At 57.5% G+C, this 20,626-nt stretch overlaps 3 protein-coding genes and 1 long non-coding RNA gene across 9 annotated transcripts; 2 read left to right on the forward strand and 2 right to left on the reverse strand.

The window, feature by feature from the left end:
• Nucleotides 1-32: 32 nt before the first annotated feature.
• Nucleotides 33-1,830, reverse strand: CUNH16orf92 (chromosome unknown C16orf92 homolog). Of its 4 annotated transcripts, XM_039247737.1 has the most exons (5): nt 1,725-1,737; nt 1,400-1,498; nt 471-629; nt 271-358; nt 33-147 (listed from the first exon to the last, which is right to left on the reverse strand). In XM_039247737.1, exons 2-5 carry the CDS (start codon nt 1,416-1,418, stop codon nt 126-128), a joined length of 288 nt encoding a protein of 95 aa, XP_039103668.1. In that variant the 5' UTR covers nt 1,419-1,498; nt 1,725-1,737; the 3' UTR covers nt 33-125. The 4 variants fall into 4 exon arrangements, with proteins under 4 accessions (XP_039103668.1, XP_039103666.1, XP_039103667.1 ...); XM_039247735.1 differs by lacking the exon at nt 1,400-1,498 and having other exon boundaries at nt 1,725-1,830; XM_039247736.1 differs by lacking the exon at nt 1,725-1,737 and having other exon boundaries at nt 1,400-1,546.
• Nucleotides 1,007-3,868, forward strand: LOC120242192. Its single transcript, XR_005531031.1, has 4 exons — nt 1,007-1,130; nt 1,536-1,642; nt 1,841-2,018; nt 3,446-3,868. It is a non-coding gene; the product is annotated as an uncharacterized LOC120242192 (long non-coding RNA).
• A 2,929-nt stretch (nt 3,869-6,797) lies between these two features.
• Nucleotides 6,798-11,983, forward strand: DOC2A (double C2 domain alpha). Its single transcript, XM_039247719.1, has 11 exons — nt 6,798-6,960; nt 7,678-7,955; nt 8,304-8,383; nt 8,616-8,690; nt 8,795-8,904; nt 10,428-10,554; nt 10,650-10,709; nt 10,786-10,949; nt 11,057-11,138; nt 11,231-11,327; nt 11,425-11,983. Exons 2-11 carry the CDS (start codon nt 7,691-7,693, stop codon nt 11,568-11,570), a joined length of 1,206 nt encoding a protein of 401 aa, XP_039103650.1. The 5' UTR covers nt 6,798-6,960; nt 7,678-7,690; the 3' UTR covers nt 11,571-11,983.
• A 25-nt stretch (nt 11,984-12,008) lies between these two features.
• Nucleotides 12,009-20,545, reverse strand: INO80E (INO80 complex subunit E). 3 transcript variants are annotated; one of them, XM_039247722.1, is made up of 8 exons: nt 20,447-20,545; nt 20,215-20,285; nt 19,945-19,997; nt 17,341-17,419; nt 17,126-17,237; nt 16,643-16,759; nt 13,199-13,291; nt 12,531-12,617 (listed from the first exon to the last, which is right to left on the reverse strand). In XM_039247722.1, the coding sequence occupies exons 1-7, from the start codon at nt 20,525-20,527 to the stop codon at nt 13,220-13,222; spliced, it is 585 nt and encodes a 194-aa protein (XP_039103653.1). In that variant the 5' UTR covers nt 20,528-20,545; the 3' UTR covers nt 12,531-12,617; nt 13,199-13,219. The 3 variants fall into 3 exon arrangements, with proteins under 3 accessions (XP_039103651.1, XP_039103652.1, XP_039103653.1); XM_039247720.1 differs by lacking the exon at nt 13,199-13,291 and having other exon boundaries at nt 12,009-12,617; XM_039247721.1 differs by lacking the exons at nt 13,199-13,291; nt 16,643-16,759 and having other exon boundaries at nt 12,009-12,617.
• Nucleotides 20,546-20,626: the final 81 nt, after the last annotated feature.

Raw genomic sequence — 20,626 nt, forward strand, 5'->3', positions numbered from 1 at the left:
GGGGCAGGACTCCCTGGATGGTTACCGAGCAATCAGGGAAGAAAAAAGCAGACTTTTATTCATCAGCAGGAAAGGAGGGCAGGTTTGGGCACTCAGGGCCGAGTCCAAGGTCCTTGTCCAGCTCTTTAGGCCCCTTTTTGGAAGCTCCTGTGGGATATGAGATCAGAAGTGGGAGGCCACGCCCTGCCTCCCTGGGCTTTGGGGTCCTTCAGCCTCTCCCAGGGAAGGCTGAGGGGGGCGGGGCCAGGGGGCTGTGGGGGGAGCGCTTACATGTGTGTGCAGAACTGGAAAAGCAGGAAGAGGAAGGCCACTACCAGAGCACCCAGCAGGATGTGATGGAAGAAGTCAGAGTTGGATCCTGTTAGACAAGAAGGAGGAGATGGGGACCCTGGACTCTCCAGCTGAAGGGTCAAGGGCAGCTCTTCTCCAGACCCTGGCAAGGAAGGCTGCCTTCTCACGCTGGTTCATACCTGAGTTAACAAAGAGGACAGGTTTCTCTCCAATAAACTGGGCCACGGCCAGGAGCCTGGCTTGGTCTGAGTCTGGGTAATCAAAGAAGTCAGGTCTGTCTATGAAGACCACAGACTCTGCTCCCCGGGCCAAGGTATTGGCCCTCTCTGGGCTGGGTGCTAGGGAGCAAAGCTTACATCAAGAATCAAGCAGACCCGTGCCCTCCACCCCAAGAAGCTGAAGCCGACCCAGGACCCTGTGAGGCCACACAGCCTTAGCGTGGCTACAGAGGGGCTGATTTTGTTCCAGGAACTTCTCAAGGATCGACTGAACTCTCCATGAGAAGGCCCATGCTGGATGGAGAGGATGAGAGAGAAATGTGGCCCTTTACCCCCAAGACTTCCTCCTTCCCACTGCTCCTAGGACAGCTTCCCACCTGTTTCTATGGCCCCCAGCCCCAGCAGCCATTCCCACACCCACACCCACGGCCACAGCCTCATGACTCCTCCCCTCCTGTGACGGGGTGGGGGCTCTGTGATGTCACAGCTTGGAGCCATTCTGATCACAAACTCTGGGCTGAGGGGAGAAAGTGCTGGGAGCTGGGACCCTCCCCTTCCAAGCCCCCAAATCAGAAGAGGACAGTTTGAGACCCTTCTCCCCCAGAGCCTTCATTCTTGGGGGTGATGCTGATGATAAAACAGTAACAGGGGCAGCCCCAGAATTTAGCAATAGGAGGGACTCGGAGCACTCTTGCGGGAGGCTGGGACTAAGGAGAGCTGCAGCAGGCAGTTTTTCCTGGAGGGAGGGCAGGGATAAACATCTCCAGTTGCCCCTGGATCCACTACTTTACATAGACGACTCATTTGCCCATTGCAGCAAGCCTGCCTGCATTACACAGAAAAGGGAACCGGGGCAAAGTGGGGCAAAGAAAGTAATGTGGGCAACGCACACTTCCCAGGGGTGTGCATCCTTCTCTCAGAGGCTCCCGTTTGCCTTGTGTCTCCAAATTCAAGGGCCTAGGGGTTTCTTAGTGGTGAAGATCCTGGGGCTGGCAGCCAAGAGAAATAACAGGCTTGTTCCACTAGGTGGCAGCAGTGTCCACGCTTGCCTGTTTCCCTCCCACCCGGGAAGGCCCGGCTCCAGCCGTTCTAAGCCCTCCTCCCGCCTCTTCCCGCAGGTGCTGCAGGAAAAGGTACTGCTGCGGGAATGGCAGTCGCGGGGGGTTGTCAGAGGAAGCCCCCCGCCCATTCGACGCAGGTCTCTTGGTCACCCACAGAGCCCTCGCAGGTTCCTCTCTGGGTGGGCTCCCCCAAGGGGCCTCCCATTTCCCATTTCCAGTCCCTGCTTTTCTCTATTTGTCACTTCCCAACAGCCACTTTCCGTCCTGCAGGCCCCTCTCAGCCTCGAAGAGTCAGCTTCCATCGGATTGGCAGGTGGGCCTGTCCGTCACAGATGAGTCCCGCCCCACCCAAGCCCAAGGACACTTCAGGGTCTCCTCGGTTGGACTACACAATTGTCTGTCCTACAGCCAGTCGCAGTTCCGTGACTTCCCCCCACACCAGGCATGGGTCTGTGGCGGGTTGGGAGGTGCTCCGCCCTACAATGGAGGCGCCCCCCTCCACTGGATCCCCATGCCTCATGTTTCTTGCCCTCAGGGTCTATCCACCGGGTCTCCTTGGGAGGTCCTTGCCCTGCTCAGCTTCTATTCCCTAAGCCATAAAGCCCAGAGAGAAGAAAATGGGGGGAAAGGAGGCAGACTAACCACCTAAGGGACCTCCTGTGGACTCTTTCCCCTACATTTCTCCCTTCTAAGAAAGAGGGAGTGACTTACCCAAAGTCACCGGGGCTGCAGAGAGCAGGGGGATGGCTGGGGGAGGGGGCAGGGTTCCCACCCTAGGCCTGTGTGCAGCTGCTCCCCAGTCCCCTACCCCGGTTTAGCTGGGAGAAGGGGTCCAGAGCCTTTGGCCTTTGGAGTGTATCTTACAGTTTTTTCAATTGCCCTCCCAAAAATACAGCTGTCCTCTACCGGGAAAGGCTCTTTAGACACAAGCATTGAATTATCCATTCATTTATTCATCCAATCATTAGGTAAATGCATTGAGCTCCTGCTGTGTGCTGGGCTCCATTTACGGCTCTGATAGAAATCATCAGGGCACGGTCTCTGCCCTCAGGGATAACAGGGACAAGAACTCTTGGGATGCACATCATCAGAGTATAGACAGACAACCCCTAGAGGCTGTCTACACTCGCTGTCTCTGCTCCTTCACCTTTAATGTGTTCTTCAACCCCTTCTAACCTGGCTTGGCCCCCACCACTCCACTGAGGCTACTTTTGCCAAGTCTACCAATGACCCCTTAACTTGCCAAATCTAAAGGCTACGTCCTCTGTTCATTCTGTCTCAGCAGAGTGTGGCGGTGCCTGCCTCCTAGCAGGGGAGCCACGCTCCCCGATTTTCAGGGTTCCTCCTTCTCTCGCCAGCTCAGCCTTGGACCTTCTCCTTGCTGTCTATATTCTCTCTCCCTAGGTGATCTCATTCAGTCTCATGGCTTTAAATACCATCTATATATGCTGGTGACTCACAAATGTATATTTCCAGCCTAGTCCTCTCCTCTGAGCTCCAGACTCCTCTATCCAACTTCCTGCTTCGTGTCTGTGTATGTCCAAAACCATCTCAAACTCACTAGATCCCAAATGCAGCTCTTGGTTCCCCTATCGCAAAGTGGCTCCTGCTTTCCATCGCTGCAAATGGTGTCGCTGTTCCTCTAGATGCTCTGCTCCGCACAAACCACCCAGGAGTCATCTCAAACCCTCCCTTGCTCTCTCCTGACAAAGCCATCATCAGGACCTGTTGGCTCAATTTTCCACCATAAATCTCAAATCCACCCACTTCTCTCCCCCTCCGCTGCTGCCCACTCTTTCAAGTCAACCCCATGCCTCCTCTGGTGGTTCAACAGCCTGTAGATGGTTGCCTTCTCTCCGTTCACCCTTCCCTCAGGGAGAACAAACCAGAATACTCGGATCGACTCCTTAAAACCCTCCAATGGCTTCCCGTGGTGCCTAGTGAATTATGAACTTCTTAACCTGACCTGCAAGACTGTTGCCCAGCCCTGTCCACCTACCCACCTCAGCTCTTGCCAGGACCCCCCTCCCTCCCTCGGCACATGCCAGCCTTTGCACACACCTACGCCTAGGACACGCTTGCCCTCATACTTGAACTGGCTGACATCTCCTATCTCCCGGGTCTCAGCTGAGACCACACTCCCCCCGGGAAGGGAACTCTCATGGCCTTTGACCATCTCCGGTCACCGCATCAATCTCACTGCACGGGAATTGTCTATTTGTCCATCTTCCCCACAAAGCCGTGAAGCTAGAGATCACTGGTCTTGGTCACAGTTGTCACCAGAGTATACAATTGGTGTTCAATAAATATCTATTGGCTACATGGATGGATGAAAACCTTTCCACCTGTGAAATGCCAGGGTTCAGTGCTGTCTGCCATTTCTCCTGCGGTTTGCTTGAGCCCGGCTTCATCTCCATCTCCCTCCAGTAAGGCTTTCCGTACCTGCACTGCTGGGCCTGAGCTAAGCTGTGAGAAAGCAGTGGCGGGGGGGGGGGGGGGGGGGGGNGGGGGGAGGGAGAAGGGGCGGGGGGGAGGGGGTGGGGGGGCGGCAGCTGGCTTCTGGTCCAGCTTGGCTCTCCTCTCACGCAGACCCAGATCTGCCTCCTGCCAAACCCACCAGCTCTAGTCCTGGACAGGGCCTCCCTGAGTCCTGCTTCCTCTCTGATCCTGGATGGTTGCCTTTAAATAGATATTATTTTAACGTATACCTTTGAATAGTCAACATATGCACACAGGTACAAAAAGATGGAAAGTAAGTCTTTCCTATACCTGCCCTACCCAACCTTGCAGCAACCTCAGAGGTCGGTGTAGTTACCCCTTTCTTGGGGAGCCTTCCAGAGATAAGTTATGCACAGAGAAACAAACATATATGAACTCTTTTCCCCCCATCCCCTACGTGCTGCTGTGCACCTTACTTTCTTAAGTTAACCTGAGATCGGGAAGATGGCTCTACAAGTGCAAGTACAGAGGCTTCTTTCTTTGTCCTGGCTGCATACTATTTCATCATATGAAATGGTGTCATCCTTGACAGAGCGAATCCCCTGCTTGTGGACACTTGGGTTGCTTCCAGTCTTTTGCTGTTGTAAATGTACCGCAGTTAATAATCTTGAACTTCAATTAGTTTGCTCATGGGCCAGCATATCTATAGGATAAAATTCTAGAAGTAGAATTTCTGGGTGGAACCGTCTGTGTATTTGTCATCCTGGTAATCCACCGTCAGAATGGCCTCCGCAGAGGGGGTGCCCATTTACCCACAGCGTTGCACACGTTGTGTGTTAACAGATGCTTTGAGTTTTGTCATCTGGTAGGTGCTAAGTGCTCTCTCAGCGCGGTTAGACTCTTTCCTTTCATTTAAAAAACCATCGTATATTAAAAAAAATACACAGTACAGTATTTCTTTTCTTTTTTTTTCCTGTTTATTTGAGAGAGAGAGGGCACATGAGCGAGTGGGGGAGGGGCAAAGAGGGAGGGAGACACAGAATCCAAAGCAGGCTCCAGGCTCTGAGTGGTCAGCACGGAGCCTCATGTGGGGCTTGAACTCATGAACGATGAGATCATGACCTGAGCCGAAGTCGGATGCTTAACCAACTGAGCCACCCAGGTGCCCTTACATAACGATATTTCTATCTTTTTTTTTTTTTTTTTTGGAAGTAGGCTCTACACCCAGCATGGGGCTCAATCTCATGACCCTGAGATCAAGAGTTGGATGCTTTATCCACTGAGCCAGCCAGGCCCCCCAACAATACTTCTGTGTTAACCATTTGCAGCATACAGTTCAGTACTGTTAAGTATATTCACATGATTGTGCAGCCACGTTTCTCTTACTTCTAAATCACAATACTTATAGAGGCCGATTTAGTGCCAGGCGTTGCTTGGGGCAGCCTCCATGGCACTCCCTGGTGGTGGGGGAGACAGAACTATAAACGGGCATGACAAACCAGTGTCATGAGAATTGAATCCAAGATAGCACATTGGGAGCTGGGGGTGGGGGCGCGGTGGGGATGCTCCAGGAAGGCTCCTAGGAAGAGGTGACCCAGGATGATGCCCGAAGGAAGGGAAGGTCTTCGAGGCAGTGGAGGTCCTGTGAGCAAAGGTCCAGAGGTAACATTCCTGCCAGCCAGCCACAGGTCATGGAGGTGACAAGACGGGAGAAGTCAGGGTCTTGGGCTGAATGGCCTTGAAGGCCACTGTGAAGACTCTGAGGACTCTGTCTTGGGGCGAGTGGGTGGGAGGAGGGGCAAAGAAGAGCAAAGATCCGAGGCTGGAGTTTGACCGGGCGGATGGCAGGGTTCAGGTGGGAAATGGCAGAAGGGTGAGGAGCAATTCATTGCAAGGCTCCGGGAATTCAGAAGGAAGCCCGACGCCCCTTCCCGCCTGATGGACAGTATGGGAGACGGCAGGGGGGTGGGGTGAGGGAGGGTGGATTCCCAAGGGAGATGCCATCCCTGAGAAGGGGACCCGGGCCCTTGGAGCCTGGGTTGGGTCCAAAGGAGAGACGCCTGAACAGCCACACAGAAGAGGCGTGAGGGAAGCCACAGCCTCGGACCTGTTTCCATCCTAAGACAGTGAGGCTCACCAGCCTGGCTGGGGGACCCCAAGATGCCTGGCCAGCGACCGCGGGCGGATGAGATTCCGTTCCCCTGCACCCCTGGGTCACTGCGGAACTCTAAGCCCCGCCCCTACGGGTCTGGGGAGCGGAGGGCCTGATTACCTACTCCCTCCCCGGCTCTCTCTCCTAGGGGGAGGGGCGTGAAGATGCTCGGGGGGCGGGGGAGGAGGAGCGGGGTCGCCATGGCAACCAGGCGGGTGGTCGGGCCCCGCAGACCCGGCCTGTAAAGGAGGAGACCACAGGGGAGGGAGGGCCGCGGGCTCGGCGCGGGGGCGGGGGCGGAGGCCCGGGTCTCCGGGGAGTTGGGGAACACCGGGCTATTCTCGCTGCCGGTTCCCGGTGGCGCAGGGAGCCCGTGTGTCTCCGAGCGTGTGCATGCGAAGTTCTCCGGGGTGGGCTTGTGCATGTGTGCGAGCGTGCGCACGTGGGCGCAGGCGTGTGCGCGGGAGTGCCCGTGGGTGTGTGTGTGTGTGTGTGTGTGTGCACTCGCGTGCTCCCTTAAGTGTGCCCGGCGGACGCTGGCGGGAGAGTCCCGCCCCCTCCCCAGCCTCCGGCCGCCCCTCCCCGCCCCCCGCCGCCTGCGCCGGCTGCTTCCTCGCCTCCACCTCGCTCACCCCCTCCTCCTCGCACTTTCTCCTGCTCTCCCTCCCTCCCTTTCGGCTCTCACCACCGGACTCCGCGCTCTTCTCGCTGGCCGCCCCGGGAATCGCCGGCCGCCACCGCCCAGCCGGTACCCGCCATCCCCCCAGTGCTTGGGCACCTGTTGGAGGCAGAGACACAGGTGCTGAGGGCTGGGCCGCCGGGGGGCGTGAGGGTGACGGCGAACGTGTGTGTTAGCTTGTGTGCCGACGGGGTGTTTAGCTTCCCGGAGGCTGCAATTTCTGGCTGTTCTTGGAGAGCCAGTCTCAGGAGGATGCATCAGGGGCAGGGGTGCCCGGGTTGGGCGGCAGGGTGGGGGGACCAAGCAGGCAGGCAGGCAGGTCCTGGGGCTGAATGAAGGGGCAGTGGGCAATGAAAGCCTAGAGGGGAAGGTGACACCCGGACTAGACAAGCGCCTGGTACAGAGGGTTGGACAGAGCTTAAGAGAGACAGGGGAGGGGGCCTGTGGGGCTGCTTCAGGGACAGGCAGGGTCCCGGGGTGGGGGTGGGGGCAGACGGCAGACCAGGATGAGGGTCAGGAGCTGGGCAGACGACATAGGGACAATCCAAAGGCATGTGGGCATGGCTGAGGTTGGCGCCAGGACCTATCTGGGGGTGGGGGTGGGGGTAGGGGCTGGGCTGGCAGGCCAGCCCCTGTCGAGCAAGCTTGGGGTCCAGAGGGCCCAGGCCTCCTGCCTGCCCATCAGCTGGCACAGGCCGCCCTGTCCCTGGACATCTGGGAAGGGAGGCCGGTGACGGCCCCACCAACTGGGGAGGTTGCCGCCTGGCCCTCAGCCAGCAGCCAGCAGGTATGAGGAGTCCGCCTTGGGCTCATGCTCTCCTGGACCTCCTTCCGCAGCCAACGGTGCTGCATGAGGGGCCGCAGGGGCGACCGCATGACCATTAACATCCAGGAGCACATGGCCATCAACGTGTGCCCCGGGCCCATCCGGCCCATCCGGCAGATCTCTGACTACTTCCCCCGCCGGGGACCAGGACCTGAAGGCGGGAGCAGGGATTTCAGGGAGGCCCCTGCTCGCCTGGCCCCCCTGGCCCTGGCCCCCCCTGCAGCCCTCCTTGGGGCCACCACACCCGAGGAGGGAGCCGAGGTGGACAGCTACGATTCGGATGATACCAGTGAGTCTGGGGGCTTGACGGGCCCCAGGGCTAGTGGGGGGGCCTCAGGGCTGTGGAAAAGGGCTGGGGCCCTTGCTGGGAGTGTTGGGGGAGGCCAGCCCACCACGGCTGCAGTCAGTGTGGAGGCTACAGTTTCGGCAAGGCTCAATATTCAATATTTCTGCTGAGACACTCAACCACCCACACAGCCCCAGTAGCGGCCCAGCCAGGGACCCAGACGCGCGCACACACACTTGCAGGCTGACAGACACAGCCGGGCACACACCCTCCCCGCCAGCACAACAGCCTGTCTGCCCACCGGTCTCTCACACACCTGTCTTCACACACCGACTCTTTCCTCTTCTGCAGCCGCCCTGGGCATGCTGGAGTTTGACCTTCTCTACGACCAGGCCTCCTGCACCCTGCACTGTAGTATCCTCAGGGCCAAGGTGGGTACTCCCCGCCTCCCAACCCTTGGCCTTGTTTGCCTCCCACCCCGGGAGGGGGGACTTTCCACTCTCCCTTCCCTAGGCTAGACCCCTTCCCCTTCCCCCTATCCCCCAGCACCCTTCTTTTTGACTCTCCACAACCCAGGGATCCACTCTGCAGAGGGAGGGAGGGAGGGAGAGAGGAAGGGCTGGGAGCCTACAGCCCTCTTCCCTCCCCTCCCCTCCCCTGCAGGGCCTCAAGCCCATGGATTTTAATGGCCTGGCCGACCCCTACGTCAAGCTGCACCTGCTGCCTGGAGCCTGCAAGGTAATGTCCTCCTCCCTCCCCTAGCCTGACGCGGCCTGTCCCCTACCTTCAGCCTCCATGGGTCTGGGGCACATGTCTTGAGAACATTTGTCCCCACATCTCAGGCCAACAAGCTAAAAACTAAGACTCAGAGGAACACGCTGAATCCTGTGTGGAATGAGGACCTGACGTACAGTGGGATCACGGACGATGACATCACCCACAAGGTGCTCAGGTGAGCACTCCGTTCTCCCTTTACTAAGGATTCCGGCTCAGCTCTCCTCTGGGACAGCTGTCATCGGCACCTTCTTTGGCTGATCTGCCTCCCATTAAAGCTCCTCTCAGATGCTCAAGAACAATCACTGGCTCCCCATCCCCTTCGGCAGCAGGTCAGAATGGTTCCCTGGCCTTCCTGTTCCCTAGATGTCTCCTACTGCTACTCCAACAGAGGACTGCCGTCTTCGGAGTGGTCAGGTTCTATGCTCCTGACCTTCGCCTGTTGTCTCTTCCGTGGAAAGTGCTCCCTGCTTCCTCTCTGTGGGCCAGCCTAAATCCCACTCAAAATTTGAGGCTGTGCCTCTTCCCGGAAGCTTTGTCTGGTCACCCAGACCCTTCCTCAGTCCCCCTGACCAGTCAGACCCACGTAATAGCCTTTCTGTTGCCTGTGTCTCCCTAACGTCCATCAGGACAGGAAACTTGCTCCATCATCCTAGGAGGTGGAGCTGTGGGGAGTGTCGTCCCTGACCTCCGTGAAGGGCAGCAAAACCCAGGCTTGGGAGACCTTTATCGGTGTTCTTGGCAATGGGGAAACTGGGGGAAGGTTTGCACTCGGACAGGGGCATGGTCAGGGTTGTGTTTGGAGATCACCCTGATGTTGGCTGTGAGGCAGACTGGAGGGGAGGACAGAGGCCGAGTCCGGAAAGACTGGCCCATCTTGCAGATGGGAGAGAAATAGGCCCAATAAACCAAGTGCTCACCAGTGCCCAGCCCTGGGCTATGCATCTTTATATATTTCCCTTGATCCTACTAGTTGTAGGAGGTAGGTACTCATTGTCTCTATTTATAGGTGGGAATTGAGGTATAGGGAGGTTAAGTGACTTGTCCAAGGTCACGTACATGGCTAGTTAAGTGGCAGAGCTGGGATATAAATATCGGTACATGACACAGCTTCTTGAGTGTCAAGACAAAAGAAAGCGCAGGGGGCTGCAGAAGGGGACGCATGGAACTAAAAGCAATCGTTCCTTCATCGCTGGGCTCATGTGCCCCTCCCGGGCTGGTTCCCTACGCCATGCAGAAAAGGACAGGAGTGCCAGAGAAGGTGCGGGAGCCTTGTCCAGCTGCGCAAGGCTCAAGGCCCTTCTAGCCCTCACCTGCTGACTCTGTGACCCACATCCACCAGTGCATGCCCTAGGCACGTCCGGTTGGATTCTGTCCCCAGGCTCCGAGTGGAAGCAGTGGAGGGCAGTGGGTCTCCTACAGCAGTGAGGGCTTCCTACGGTAGCGGCGCAGGTCCTGACGGACCAGGGATGGCCTCGGCAGCTGGAAAGCAGGGGTGGAGGAACAGGGCAGATCAAAGCACCCCTCTCAGCTCCGGGTTTGGTGCTCCCCACATGGCCCGCGAGACAGGCGAGGTGCAGAGTATTTAGGGTACAGCTAGCATTGGCTTCAGGTGCTCAGAGTTTGGTCGGAGCACCCTTCTCCCACACTGGAGCAGCCTCAGGTACGCCAGGGGGCCCTGACCCTGCAGTTCCCCGCCAGGATCTCCGTGTGTGACGAGGACAAGCTGAGCCACAATGAGTTCATTGGGGAGATCAGAGTACCCCTCCGCCGCCTCAAGCCTTCACAGAAGAAACATTTTAACATCTGCCTTGAGCGCCAGGTCCCGGTCTGTGTGGGGCTGTGTGGGGTGCCGGGGGAGGGGGGGCGGGGGAGCGGGCCCTGGGGAGGCCAGTTTCCAGAACCTTCTGTTTGCCCCCTCAGCTGGCTTCACCCTCCTCCATGTCAGCGGCGCTGAGGGGCATCTCCTGTTACCTGAAGGAGGTGAGGCACCTCGCGGGGATGGCGCGTGGGTGGAAGGTGGCGAGGCTGCAGGCTGACCCCTGCGTCCGGCCCACAGCTGGAGCAGGCAGAGCAGGGCCCTGGGCTGCTGGAGGAGCGTGGGCGCATCCTGCTGAGTCTCAGCTACAGCTCGCGGCGCCGGGGGCTTCTGGTGGGCATCGTGCGCTGTGCCCACTTGGCCGCCATGGACGTCAACGGCTACTCCGACCCCTACGTCAAGACGTGAGCTCACCCTTCCCTCCCCAGGGAGCCTGACCTCTGCCCCCGCCTCCTCTGGGGTCTGAGCTGTCCCTGATAGCCCCACTCCTCCGCCACCCCCTCCCTGGCAGGTACCTGAGGCCGGACGTGGATAAAAAATCCAAGCATAAAACGTGTGTGAAGAAGAAGACTCTCAATCCGGAATTTAATGAAGTAAGTGGGGCAGGGTTCAGAGAAATCAGGGGGCGCTGGGGCTCGGGAAAGGGGCAGGGCCTCATGGAAGATGTGGCCTGCTTCTGCCCCAGGACTTCTTCTATGAGATGGAGCTCTCCGCTCTGGCCACCAAGACGCTGGAAGTCACAGTCTGGGACTATGACATCGGCAAATCCAACGACTTCATCGGTGAGTGGGGAGCCTGCTGGGTGGTGCCAATGGGGCCGGGGGGGCAGGCTGGCAGGGAGATGGGCCCTGATTTTGCCCGCCTCTCCCTGCCTCCCAGGTGGTGTGTCGCTGGGGCCCGGGGCCCGGGGCGAGGCCCGGAAGCACTGGAGTGACTGTCTGCAGCAGCCGGACGCAGCCCTGGAACGCTGGCACACCCTGACCAGCGAGCTGCCCCCCGCGGCCGGGGCTCTGCCCTCGGCCTGAGCGGGACACCACCACCTGCCCAGCACGCCCTCCCCCCACCCCACCCCCCGCTTCCCGCGGGGCCGGGTCCAGTACCCAACCTTCGCACGAGTGTGTTGCACGTTTACACGGGGTGGAAGCCCCGCCCCCTACTACCTGTCTTATTTTGTGAGAGTCTGCGTGACCGTGGGTCTGTCTTCTTGTGAGGGACCGTGGAGATCTGTATTCACATATGCAACTTCCTCCTGCCTGACTTGCTACTGCGCAAATATGCACACACCCATCCTGGGCACGCCCGCAGGGGGCTGCCGCTCCTCTCTCCTGCCTCCCCAGGCTGCCCCGTCCCCCTCGGCCCATAGGGAGGAGGTCGGATTAGGGGGGGGTTCGGAGGAGGAGAATGTTTCCAAAACAGAGGACAAAAAAAAAAAAAAAAAGAAAAAAGAAAAGCCAACAAAAACCAAAAGAGAGCCACTCTTTTAATACAGAATCTTCGTTAAAAACCAACCAACCTAGCCCTGTACAGCTGCCCTTTTAAGTGGGGGGCCACCGCAAGGTCTCCGCCTCTCCGAGAGGTGGCAGATGCTCCTGGCCACTCATTTAAATAACTGTCCCCTGGCTGGGGCTGGGATGTGAGGGCAGGGCCTCTGCCCCCCACCTCCCCCCGCACCTCCAGCAGGGACCCACCTTCCAGGGGACATTCGTGCATGTTTACGCCTTTTCTGATTGTGTCAGTGGCCGCAGCATGGCAACTGGGCGTCAATAAACGTCTCTGCGGAAGCTGGAGGCTCGTGTGTGTGCTGGCATCGGGTGCGGGGCAGGGGCTTGGCCGTGGTGGGGCGGGGGGTGTCACTCTGGGATGTCGATCACCAGGTCATCATCCCCGTCCAGGGCATCATCCCCGCTGCCCGCGTCGCTGAACATCTGCCGAGGGACGGCGCTCAGGATCGTGGGGGGAGGCATCTTGGGGGGGGGCAGTGGGGCCAGGGCTGCCCCCACCCCAGCCCCGGAACCCCGGCCTGGGAAAGTCAGCGGCCCTCCCACAGGGCAGTCGGGGGGTCCCACCGCCATCTGCAGCAGGGGGAAGAAACACAGGGTGGGCTATCAGGGAGGCACCGGACCTGCAGGGGGTTGGCGGTGCCTCTTAAGGCAGTTCTGGGGGACGGGGAAGGGGGCAAAGGCTCATTCAAGGGGTAATGGGCACAGCCGGGCTGGCCCATGCTGGAATGGGGGGGGCCTGCCCTACCTCAGCCCCTTGAGTCTCAAACCAGCAAGTGCCTGGAGGTGAGGGGTGGTGATGGAGGCGGTGATGAGGGGGGGTGGTGGTAAGGGGTCTTACAGGAAACCAGGGGGGGAAGGCCTGGCCCTGCCCTCTCCAGGGAGGCACCTTGGCTGCCCCCGTGCCAGCCCTTAGAGCCGGTCAGGGGCAGCCTCTGGTGCCTGCCCGCCCGCCTCTGGGCACCCCGGACCCCACGTGCCAGCACTGGCCTCCTCTCCTCCCTCCTACTTCGGGACTCACTGGTCAGGCGGAGGGTGTCCGAGGTCTTCGCCCCCCCGCCGTGGGAGGTCTCTACCTCTTCTATCTTGGATGGGCCCCTCCTTGGGATCCCCGCAGCCACTGGCCTGGGCCAGGCCCTCCTCTCACAGCTCACCTGGGCTACGGTACCAGCCTCCTAACTGGACTCCCTGCCTTCAGCCTCTCCCAGAGCCAGCTCCTCCTCCACACTGCAGCCAGAGTGAGCTCTCTAAAACACAAACCTGAGCACGTCATTCCTCCACACAAGGGAAAGGCTCCTCGCCGCCCGTGGGACAGGTGGGAAGGCGTGCCCGAGAACAGGCCGGTCCCTCCACCCGGAGTGCCCTTCTCTACCGAAAGTCCTGCTTTATCCTGAGGCTGAGAAGTGGCCTCTGTCCTGCCCGACCCTCCAGCCTCACCTCTGCCAGGTGTCCTCCCCGCAGAGAGCTCTGGGGGCCTCACCCTTTGCCCGTGGGCACATTTAAACTGAGCACCTGCCCCGTGCCACGTGACCTCCATTACGGGTCTCTGACCGTTCCGACCACCCTGGAAGCGGGGGGAGGTCATGGGCCAGAGGAGGAATCCAAGGCTTGCAAAGGGAGACTTCTAAGGCACAGGGCTCCTGGGACCTCAGTGGGCAGTGTCCCATCTGGCCCCAGGTGGGGGTGGGAGCAAGCGCTTATGTGGGTCTTTAAGGTGGCCCCTGGGACTGCTTTCACACCTTCACCTTCATGGTCTACTCTCTGCCTCTCAGGGAGCCCCTGGCCCCGCTGCTGTTCTGGGGGTGGCAGTGGGCTTTTACTCTGGGTATGGGAGTCTGCCAGGACCGGCGACAGACGGGAGGCCCAGGCCTCCCTCCTCTGGCTCCCACCATTCGATCCCCACCCTCATCCCTCCTGGACCCCCCGGCCCACACCTGCTTGGCCTTTCTCAATGGCTGCCTCCGTGTGACCAAGAGCACTCTTGTTTACCCACAGCTTACTAGGGACCAAGCACTGGGCTCCCTGTTTTCTCTCCTTTAACTCATTTAGTCCTACGCTAACCCCACTGAAGAGAGAAGAAAGCTGAGGTTCAGAGGGGCAAATGACTCGCCCAAGGTCACACGGAGAGTGTGTGGAGGATCTGGGACTCCAACCTACTCTGTCTGACCGAGACTCAGGCTCTTAACTGACCTGCTCCCGTCTTCGCGGCTGTCCCTTGTCTCCTCAGACCAAGTCACCAGAAATTTCAGTTACCCCCACCCCTTTACAGGGCATCCTGGCTCTGGGCACCCAGGCCCTCTGCGGCCCCACCTCACCCTGTCTTTCTTTTTAAAAACTTTTTTTTAAATGTTTTATTTATTTCTGAGAGAGAGAGAGACAGTGTGAGCAGGGGAGGGTCAGAGAGAGAGGGAGACACAGAATCTGAAGCAGGCTCCAGGCTCTGAGCTAGCTGTCAGCACGGAGCCCGACGCGGAGCTCGAACCCATGAACCGTCATGAGATCAGGACCTGAGCTGAAGTCGGACACTTAACCGACTGAGCCGCCCAGGAACCCTGACAGCCTGTCTTTCTGATGTTTCTCATTCTCCTCACTCCTATGTCAGCCCAAACAATACTTCCATCACGTCCCTGTCTTCCTTCCACTCCCATTCAGCCTGTGATTTCCAAATCTCACTTTCCCTGGATTCAAATATTACCTCTTCTTTGAGGCCTTCCCTGACTTACCCTCTCCTCCACCACAGCAACTGATCCCCGGCCCCTCTCTCAACCAACCTTCTCATGCCGGTATGGTCAGAACTCAGCTCTTCAGGACCCAGCACTTTAGAAAACCTCAAACCGCCATGCCACACCCCTACCCATCTGCTCCAGGCTTCACTGACCCCTGCCTTCTCCACCATCCTGCCCTACACGCCAGAAGCAAGATCCCCACCAAGGAGATTGAAGGGCCAGCATCATCACCCATCATCTACCCACTTTTCAGGTTCAAGAGCCAAGGTCGCAGAGGGAGTAAGAGGCAGAGCTGGGGTGTGAACTCCAGAACCCACACTCCTAATCGCCACAAGGTGACCTTTCGGTTTGCTTCTAGCTCTAGGGCCTCGTGTCTACAGTCTACCCAGTTTGAAAGCTGTCCTGCCCAGTCCGAATTCCACTTGGATTCAGGGCTGGGAGGACGCTGTGCCTTCTGTGCCCCCATCTCTCCTGGGCCTCAGCGCACAGGCCTCTTCCATTCTCCATCCACGTTCTCACCCACCAATCGCGCCCGCCTCCACGCCGATGACACGCGCCCACGAGCCCCAGGCTCATGTCCTCTGGTCTCGCTGGTGTTTCCAGCCAATATCTCAGTGCATCCACAACCGAACTCGTCCTCCCGCCCAAAGCTGCTCCTCCTCCCAGACCTTCTGGTCCCAGACACAGGCTAGCCCACTTCTTCGGTGGCCTGGGCCCCACGCCCTGGAGCCACCCTTGCCTTTGCTCTCTCCCACAGCCCGCGCTGGTCTTCCCATGGCTCGGTTTTTGAAATTGATCCATCAACCACTTTTCAGCATCTCGACTTGCTTCACTGCAGGAGCCTCCTCAGAGGGTCTCCCCGCTTCCATCCTGACCCAGCACCACCCCCTCCCCCCCCAGGCCACTCTCCCTGCAGCAGCGATCTATGGAAATCAGAAGAGATTTCCCTCTGCCCGACCTCCTGCAATGGCTCCCCACTTCATTTGTGGTACAAGTAAAATCTTTACGAGCCCGGGAAAGCTCTCCACAATCTGGCCCCTCGGTTGTTTCTCTGACCTGCTCACTCGCCCACCTACCCCTCCTTTTGTCTCTGACCCCACTGGCCTCCTTCCTGGCCCCCAAAAAGGCCCCCCCCCCCACCCCGTACTCAGGGCCTTTGCACTGCCTGTTCTTCCTGGAACACTTTCTCCAAGAGCCTCATGGCTGATTCTCATTTCTTTTAAGCTTCTGACCAAAGACTGTCCCAGCCAGACGCCCATAAATGCCAGCTCCTATCTGCCATGGAGCGTCCCATTCTCCTCACCCAGCTCCATGTCTGAGCACTGGGAGCCACTCATTTTGCCTATTCCCCACTCTCTTGCTAGAACGGGAGCTTGTGAAGACAGGAGGCTCAGTCTCTATTGTTCACGCCTGCATCTGCAGCGCCTAGAACAGTGCCTGGTACGGGGTTGGTGCTCCAGAAACCCTTGTTCATCCCTCATTCATTTATAGACACAGAACCGGAGACCTAGAGGGTCCAAGAGACCTGCCCAAGGTCACGTGGTTTTAAACTGGTGCCGCTTTGACTTGACTGTCCGCAACTGGGACCGCCTGGCATCACAGGACGGCCGTGAGAAACCAGACTGGCCTCCGGGAGTCTTCACTCTGGGTCCCAAAAGGCTGGTCCCGCCCCTCAGTTTTCTCCTCACCAAGCCTGTGGGCCAGCACTTCTCTGTCCCAGCCCTGGGCGCCTACCCCTAGGCTGGGCCCCCAGCAGCCCTGTATCAATCCCTGGAGGTTCTTGGACAGGCCCCAGCCCCTGCCTCGAGCCTCCCTCAGCTGGCTGTCCTCCTGGCGTCCTGGCCCCTCCCTAACATCCCCCAATCAGGGTACCTTGAGTTTCCGGGGCAGGCGGGGCCGTTTCTCCCGCTTGGGCCTCAGGGGGCTGGGCTCGGGCAGCTGCAGGGCCAGGTAGTCGGAAGGGAATGGGGGGTAGGGGGGGGATGCCAGCTGCAGGCAGGAGTCAAGGGGATGGAGATGGGAAATGGAGTGGATGGGGTGGGGGGTGAAGGGAAGAAACGCAAACAGGAGGAAGAATGGAAAAACAAGAGATGGTGATGAGTGTGGCTCCTGAGAACAGAAAGGGAGGGGACAGCAGCAGGACTTTGTCCTGAGCTCTGCTCTCCTCAGTCACGACTGTCCCCCATTCCTACAGCAGAGAGAAGAGGGCAGCCCCGACTCACACCCCTCCAAGGGATGCTTGCCGGTCCCCTGGGCTGGGCCGGCCTCACCCCTCACGAGGCCCATCTGCCCAAATGATGCCCACCTTCTTCCCGGGCATCTCACTTCTACTTCCCACCCTTGACCCTAACTCACCGAGCTCAGGTATGGGGAGGGGGCTCCCGAGGCCTGAAGGGGAAACCCTGTTGAAGGAGGCAGAGAGAGGTTGGAGGGGGAGGGGGCACCCCCCAGCGGCGGGCTTCTCTTCCTGGAGAAAAGAATGGGGGAGGGGGATGGTCAGAAGCAGCTTGGAGGCCGAGATGCTCCCCCTCCACCTCCACCCCCAGAGAAGAATGACGGCTTCTTCTCACCTCTTGGGGGCTGGCGTGTCCGACAACTTGGGTGTTCCCTCTGTCTCGCTGTTATCTGAAGATGCAGTGGCATCTGAGTCTGTGAGGGGGGAGGGCTGGTCAGTGGCGGGGCCATTCCAGTCTACCTCAGAGAGGTGCCATGTCATCTCTATGGAAGGCGCCGGGGAATCGGACTCCCCAGCTGGCCACATACACGCTATTCTGGGAGGCTCACAGCCTCTCCAGCTTCCTGAGATGTCCTTGACAACGGACTTCCTGCCTGGACTCCATCATAACACATTTGTCAAGCACTTAACTGTGTCCCAGGCTCTGAAAAGAGGGCCCTGGGTCACAGCCACTCCCTGTCTTCATAACCGTCCAAGGAGGAAGATGAGGGCATCACGTCCATTTTCCAGATGAGGCCACTGTGGCTCAGAGAGTAAAGTGTGGAGCTGGGACTTGAACCCACATCTCTGACTCCTTGACTACTTTACACCACTCGCCTTTATTAGGTGAGGCCACCACATCAAAATCACCTGCTAAGCAATCTCACCTCTCCCTCCACCGTGTACTTCAACTCCAGAACAATCTAAAGGTAAAGCCACTCAAGGCCTTCCTGGTGACGTCCCCTACTACCTGCAAGCATCTGGAGTGCTTCTTAATCTGGTCTCAACCTACTTTTCTGGTCTCCCAACCCAACTGTACTATTCACATAATGCCCATCTATTTCCTCAAAAAGAAATTCATCTCCCAGGTCTGTACTTCTACCTAGAAGGCCCATGGTCCATTTAACAAATAACTGATAAGGGGTGCTTGGGTGGCTCAGTTGGTTAGGTGTCCAACTTCAGCTCGGGTCATGATCTCAGTTTGTGAGTTCGAGCTCCACACTGGGCTCTGTGCTAACTGTGGAAACTGCTTGGGGTTCTCTCCTCGCCTCTCCCCACCTCTCCAACTAAATAAACTTAAAAAACAAAAAAGCCCTGAAAGCTGTGGTCATATGCTGTTCCTAATTTCCCTGCTCGGAGAGACCCTTTAAAAGAAGCATTTACACGCTACCCCTCTGAGAAGTCTCCCAGAATCCTTCAGGCTCAGTTAATTGCTGGCTCTCCCAGAACTCTCTACTCTCACTTGTCATGGTTTTCCTCACACTGCGCTAAGATGTGTTGTGTGTGGGTGTCTCCCTGACCAGACTGTGGGCTTTTCCAGGATATGAGCGGTGGCTGACATCTGCGGCTCTCACCCCTCAGATTTACTCCACGGTGACCATAAGCACACTGTTTTTTCTCACAGCTCCTGTCCTGAAGTCCCCCTCAAACAGAAAATTAACTGGAAGACCTCAGGGAAGGAACAGGTAGACAGTGAGAGACAAGAATAAAAGCCAAATGTTTTGCCTCGAGCGGGCAAGGCATGAGCGGGCTCCTGCCTATTTCTCCGCCATCCTGTCATACATAAATAAATGGGCATCGTGTGTTCCAATAAAACGCTATTTACAAAAGCAAACGGCTTGGTTGAATGTTGTTTGCTCACCCTGCTCCAGACCAGTGTTTAAAGGCACCACGGGGGAGAGATGACTGTATTTTAAATGAGTTACGAGGACCTCACCCTGGAACAGGACCACAAATGTCCACCTTTGTACTTTTCCAGACTGTGAGTCTCAAGCCATTAGTGGGGTCATAAAATCAACTTACTGGTTTGCAACCGGCATTAAGTTAAAAAAAAAAAAAAAAAAGGAAAAAAGGCTAAAAACCATCAGAACAAATTGTATACGATGATCTTAACACGGTTTCATTAACCTGTCTTATAAGTAAGTATGCCTGTGGGGACGGTCTGATGGCCTGACCACTGCTCAAAGCAAAGTCTGGAAACACTACGGGCTTCAGCCCTTCTGCTCTTCAGACAACCTGGTCCGTTCTTACCTCAGGGCATCTTCGTTTGTCATTCCTTCTGCCTGGAAATCTCTCACTTCTATCTTCCCAAGATTGGTTTCTGCTTCTTACCTAGATCCCCGCTCAAACGTTACTTCCTGAAAAAGGCTTGCTTTTCTCGGGCACTCTGTTGATGCTGCCTGTCATCTGCTTTTGCACCGTCTGCAAAGAATGGCTTTTACATTTTCAAATGGTTGGGGGCGGGGATAAAAAAAAAAAGACTATTTATGACAAGTGAAACTTACATGAAATTCAAATTTCAGTGTCCATAAATACAGTTTTATTGAAACACATCCAAGCTCACTTATTTACATATCACCTATGGCTACTTTTGAACTCCATCAGAACTCGGTAGGTGCAACAAAACCTGAACGATTTATTACTTGCACCTTGACAGAACAAGCTTATCAACTGCTCTGCTCCAATCACTGCCACAAAATCCTGACTTTACTCCTTTCACATCTAAGATCCTAGTTGCTTTTGCTTCCCTATCACTCCCAACCGGAACGCAAATTCCACTGCATCCCCTGTGCAAAGCAATAAATGCTTGAGTGAAGGACGGTAGAAATGGAAGGCAAGCAATAGATTTAAGAACCACGGGAAGTTTTATCAGCCTCCGCAGCCTATAAGGAGGGGCCCAGGAGGCTTGCTGAAGTGCCAGGAGCCATGGCCTCCAACAATTTTTCACGACCTTGCTCACCAGAAGAATCTTCATCCACGTTCTCGTACTGCAGAAGCCGGTCTAGGAGGAAACTAAGGGAAGAGGCGGGGAGAACAAGAGTGTTTACTGCCATCTCAGTAAGTCTCCCGGACCCTGTCCCTTCTGGCTGGCCCGTTAGGTCCTTGCAACAGCCCCAAAGAGGGCGCCCTGCATTTGTGACCCAATTCCGAGGACAGGGTCCGAAAGTAGATCCGCAGGAGCCACAACCCCCCGCAGGCATTTCCCCTCCCCACCCCTACCGTGTCCCACCTCTTATCCCGGGACACCTTCAGCAACTTCCTCTGCGCCTTCCTCAGTTCCTCCTGGAAGCACTCGTGTTCCTGTATCACAAGCAAGGGCGGGGGGTGGCTGAGCCAACGGCCACCTGTAACGAACCCCGGAACCTTGGGACAACTCACTCCATTCCTCTTTACACACGGGTAAACTGAGGTCCTACCAGCGCCAGGCCTCACCGCCCACAACCTCTCACGCCGGCACTCACGTAGATGAGGAACTTGAGCTTCCGCTTCAGGTTCCGGTACTTCTTCTTGTAGTCCACTTCGCCGTCCGCCGGCCCGTTCATGACCTGCCCCGGGAGCAGTGCCCCAGCAGCACTCGGGCGTCCCGCTACCCGGAGCCTCTCAGCCCGGCTTCTCACGTCTCCACTTCCGGAGACTCCGCA

The sequence above is a fragment of the Hyaena hyaena genome, unplaced genomic scaffold (assembly GCF_003009895.1).
Source record: "Hyaena hyaena isolate Hyena2069 unplaced genomic scaffold, ASM300989v1 scaffold_306, whole genome shotgun sequence".
Taxonomy (NCBI): domain Eukaryota; kingdom Metazoa; phylum Chordata; class Mammalia; order Carnivora; family Hyaenidae; genus Hyaena; species Hyaena hyaena.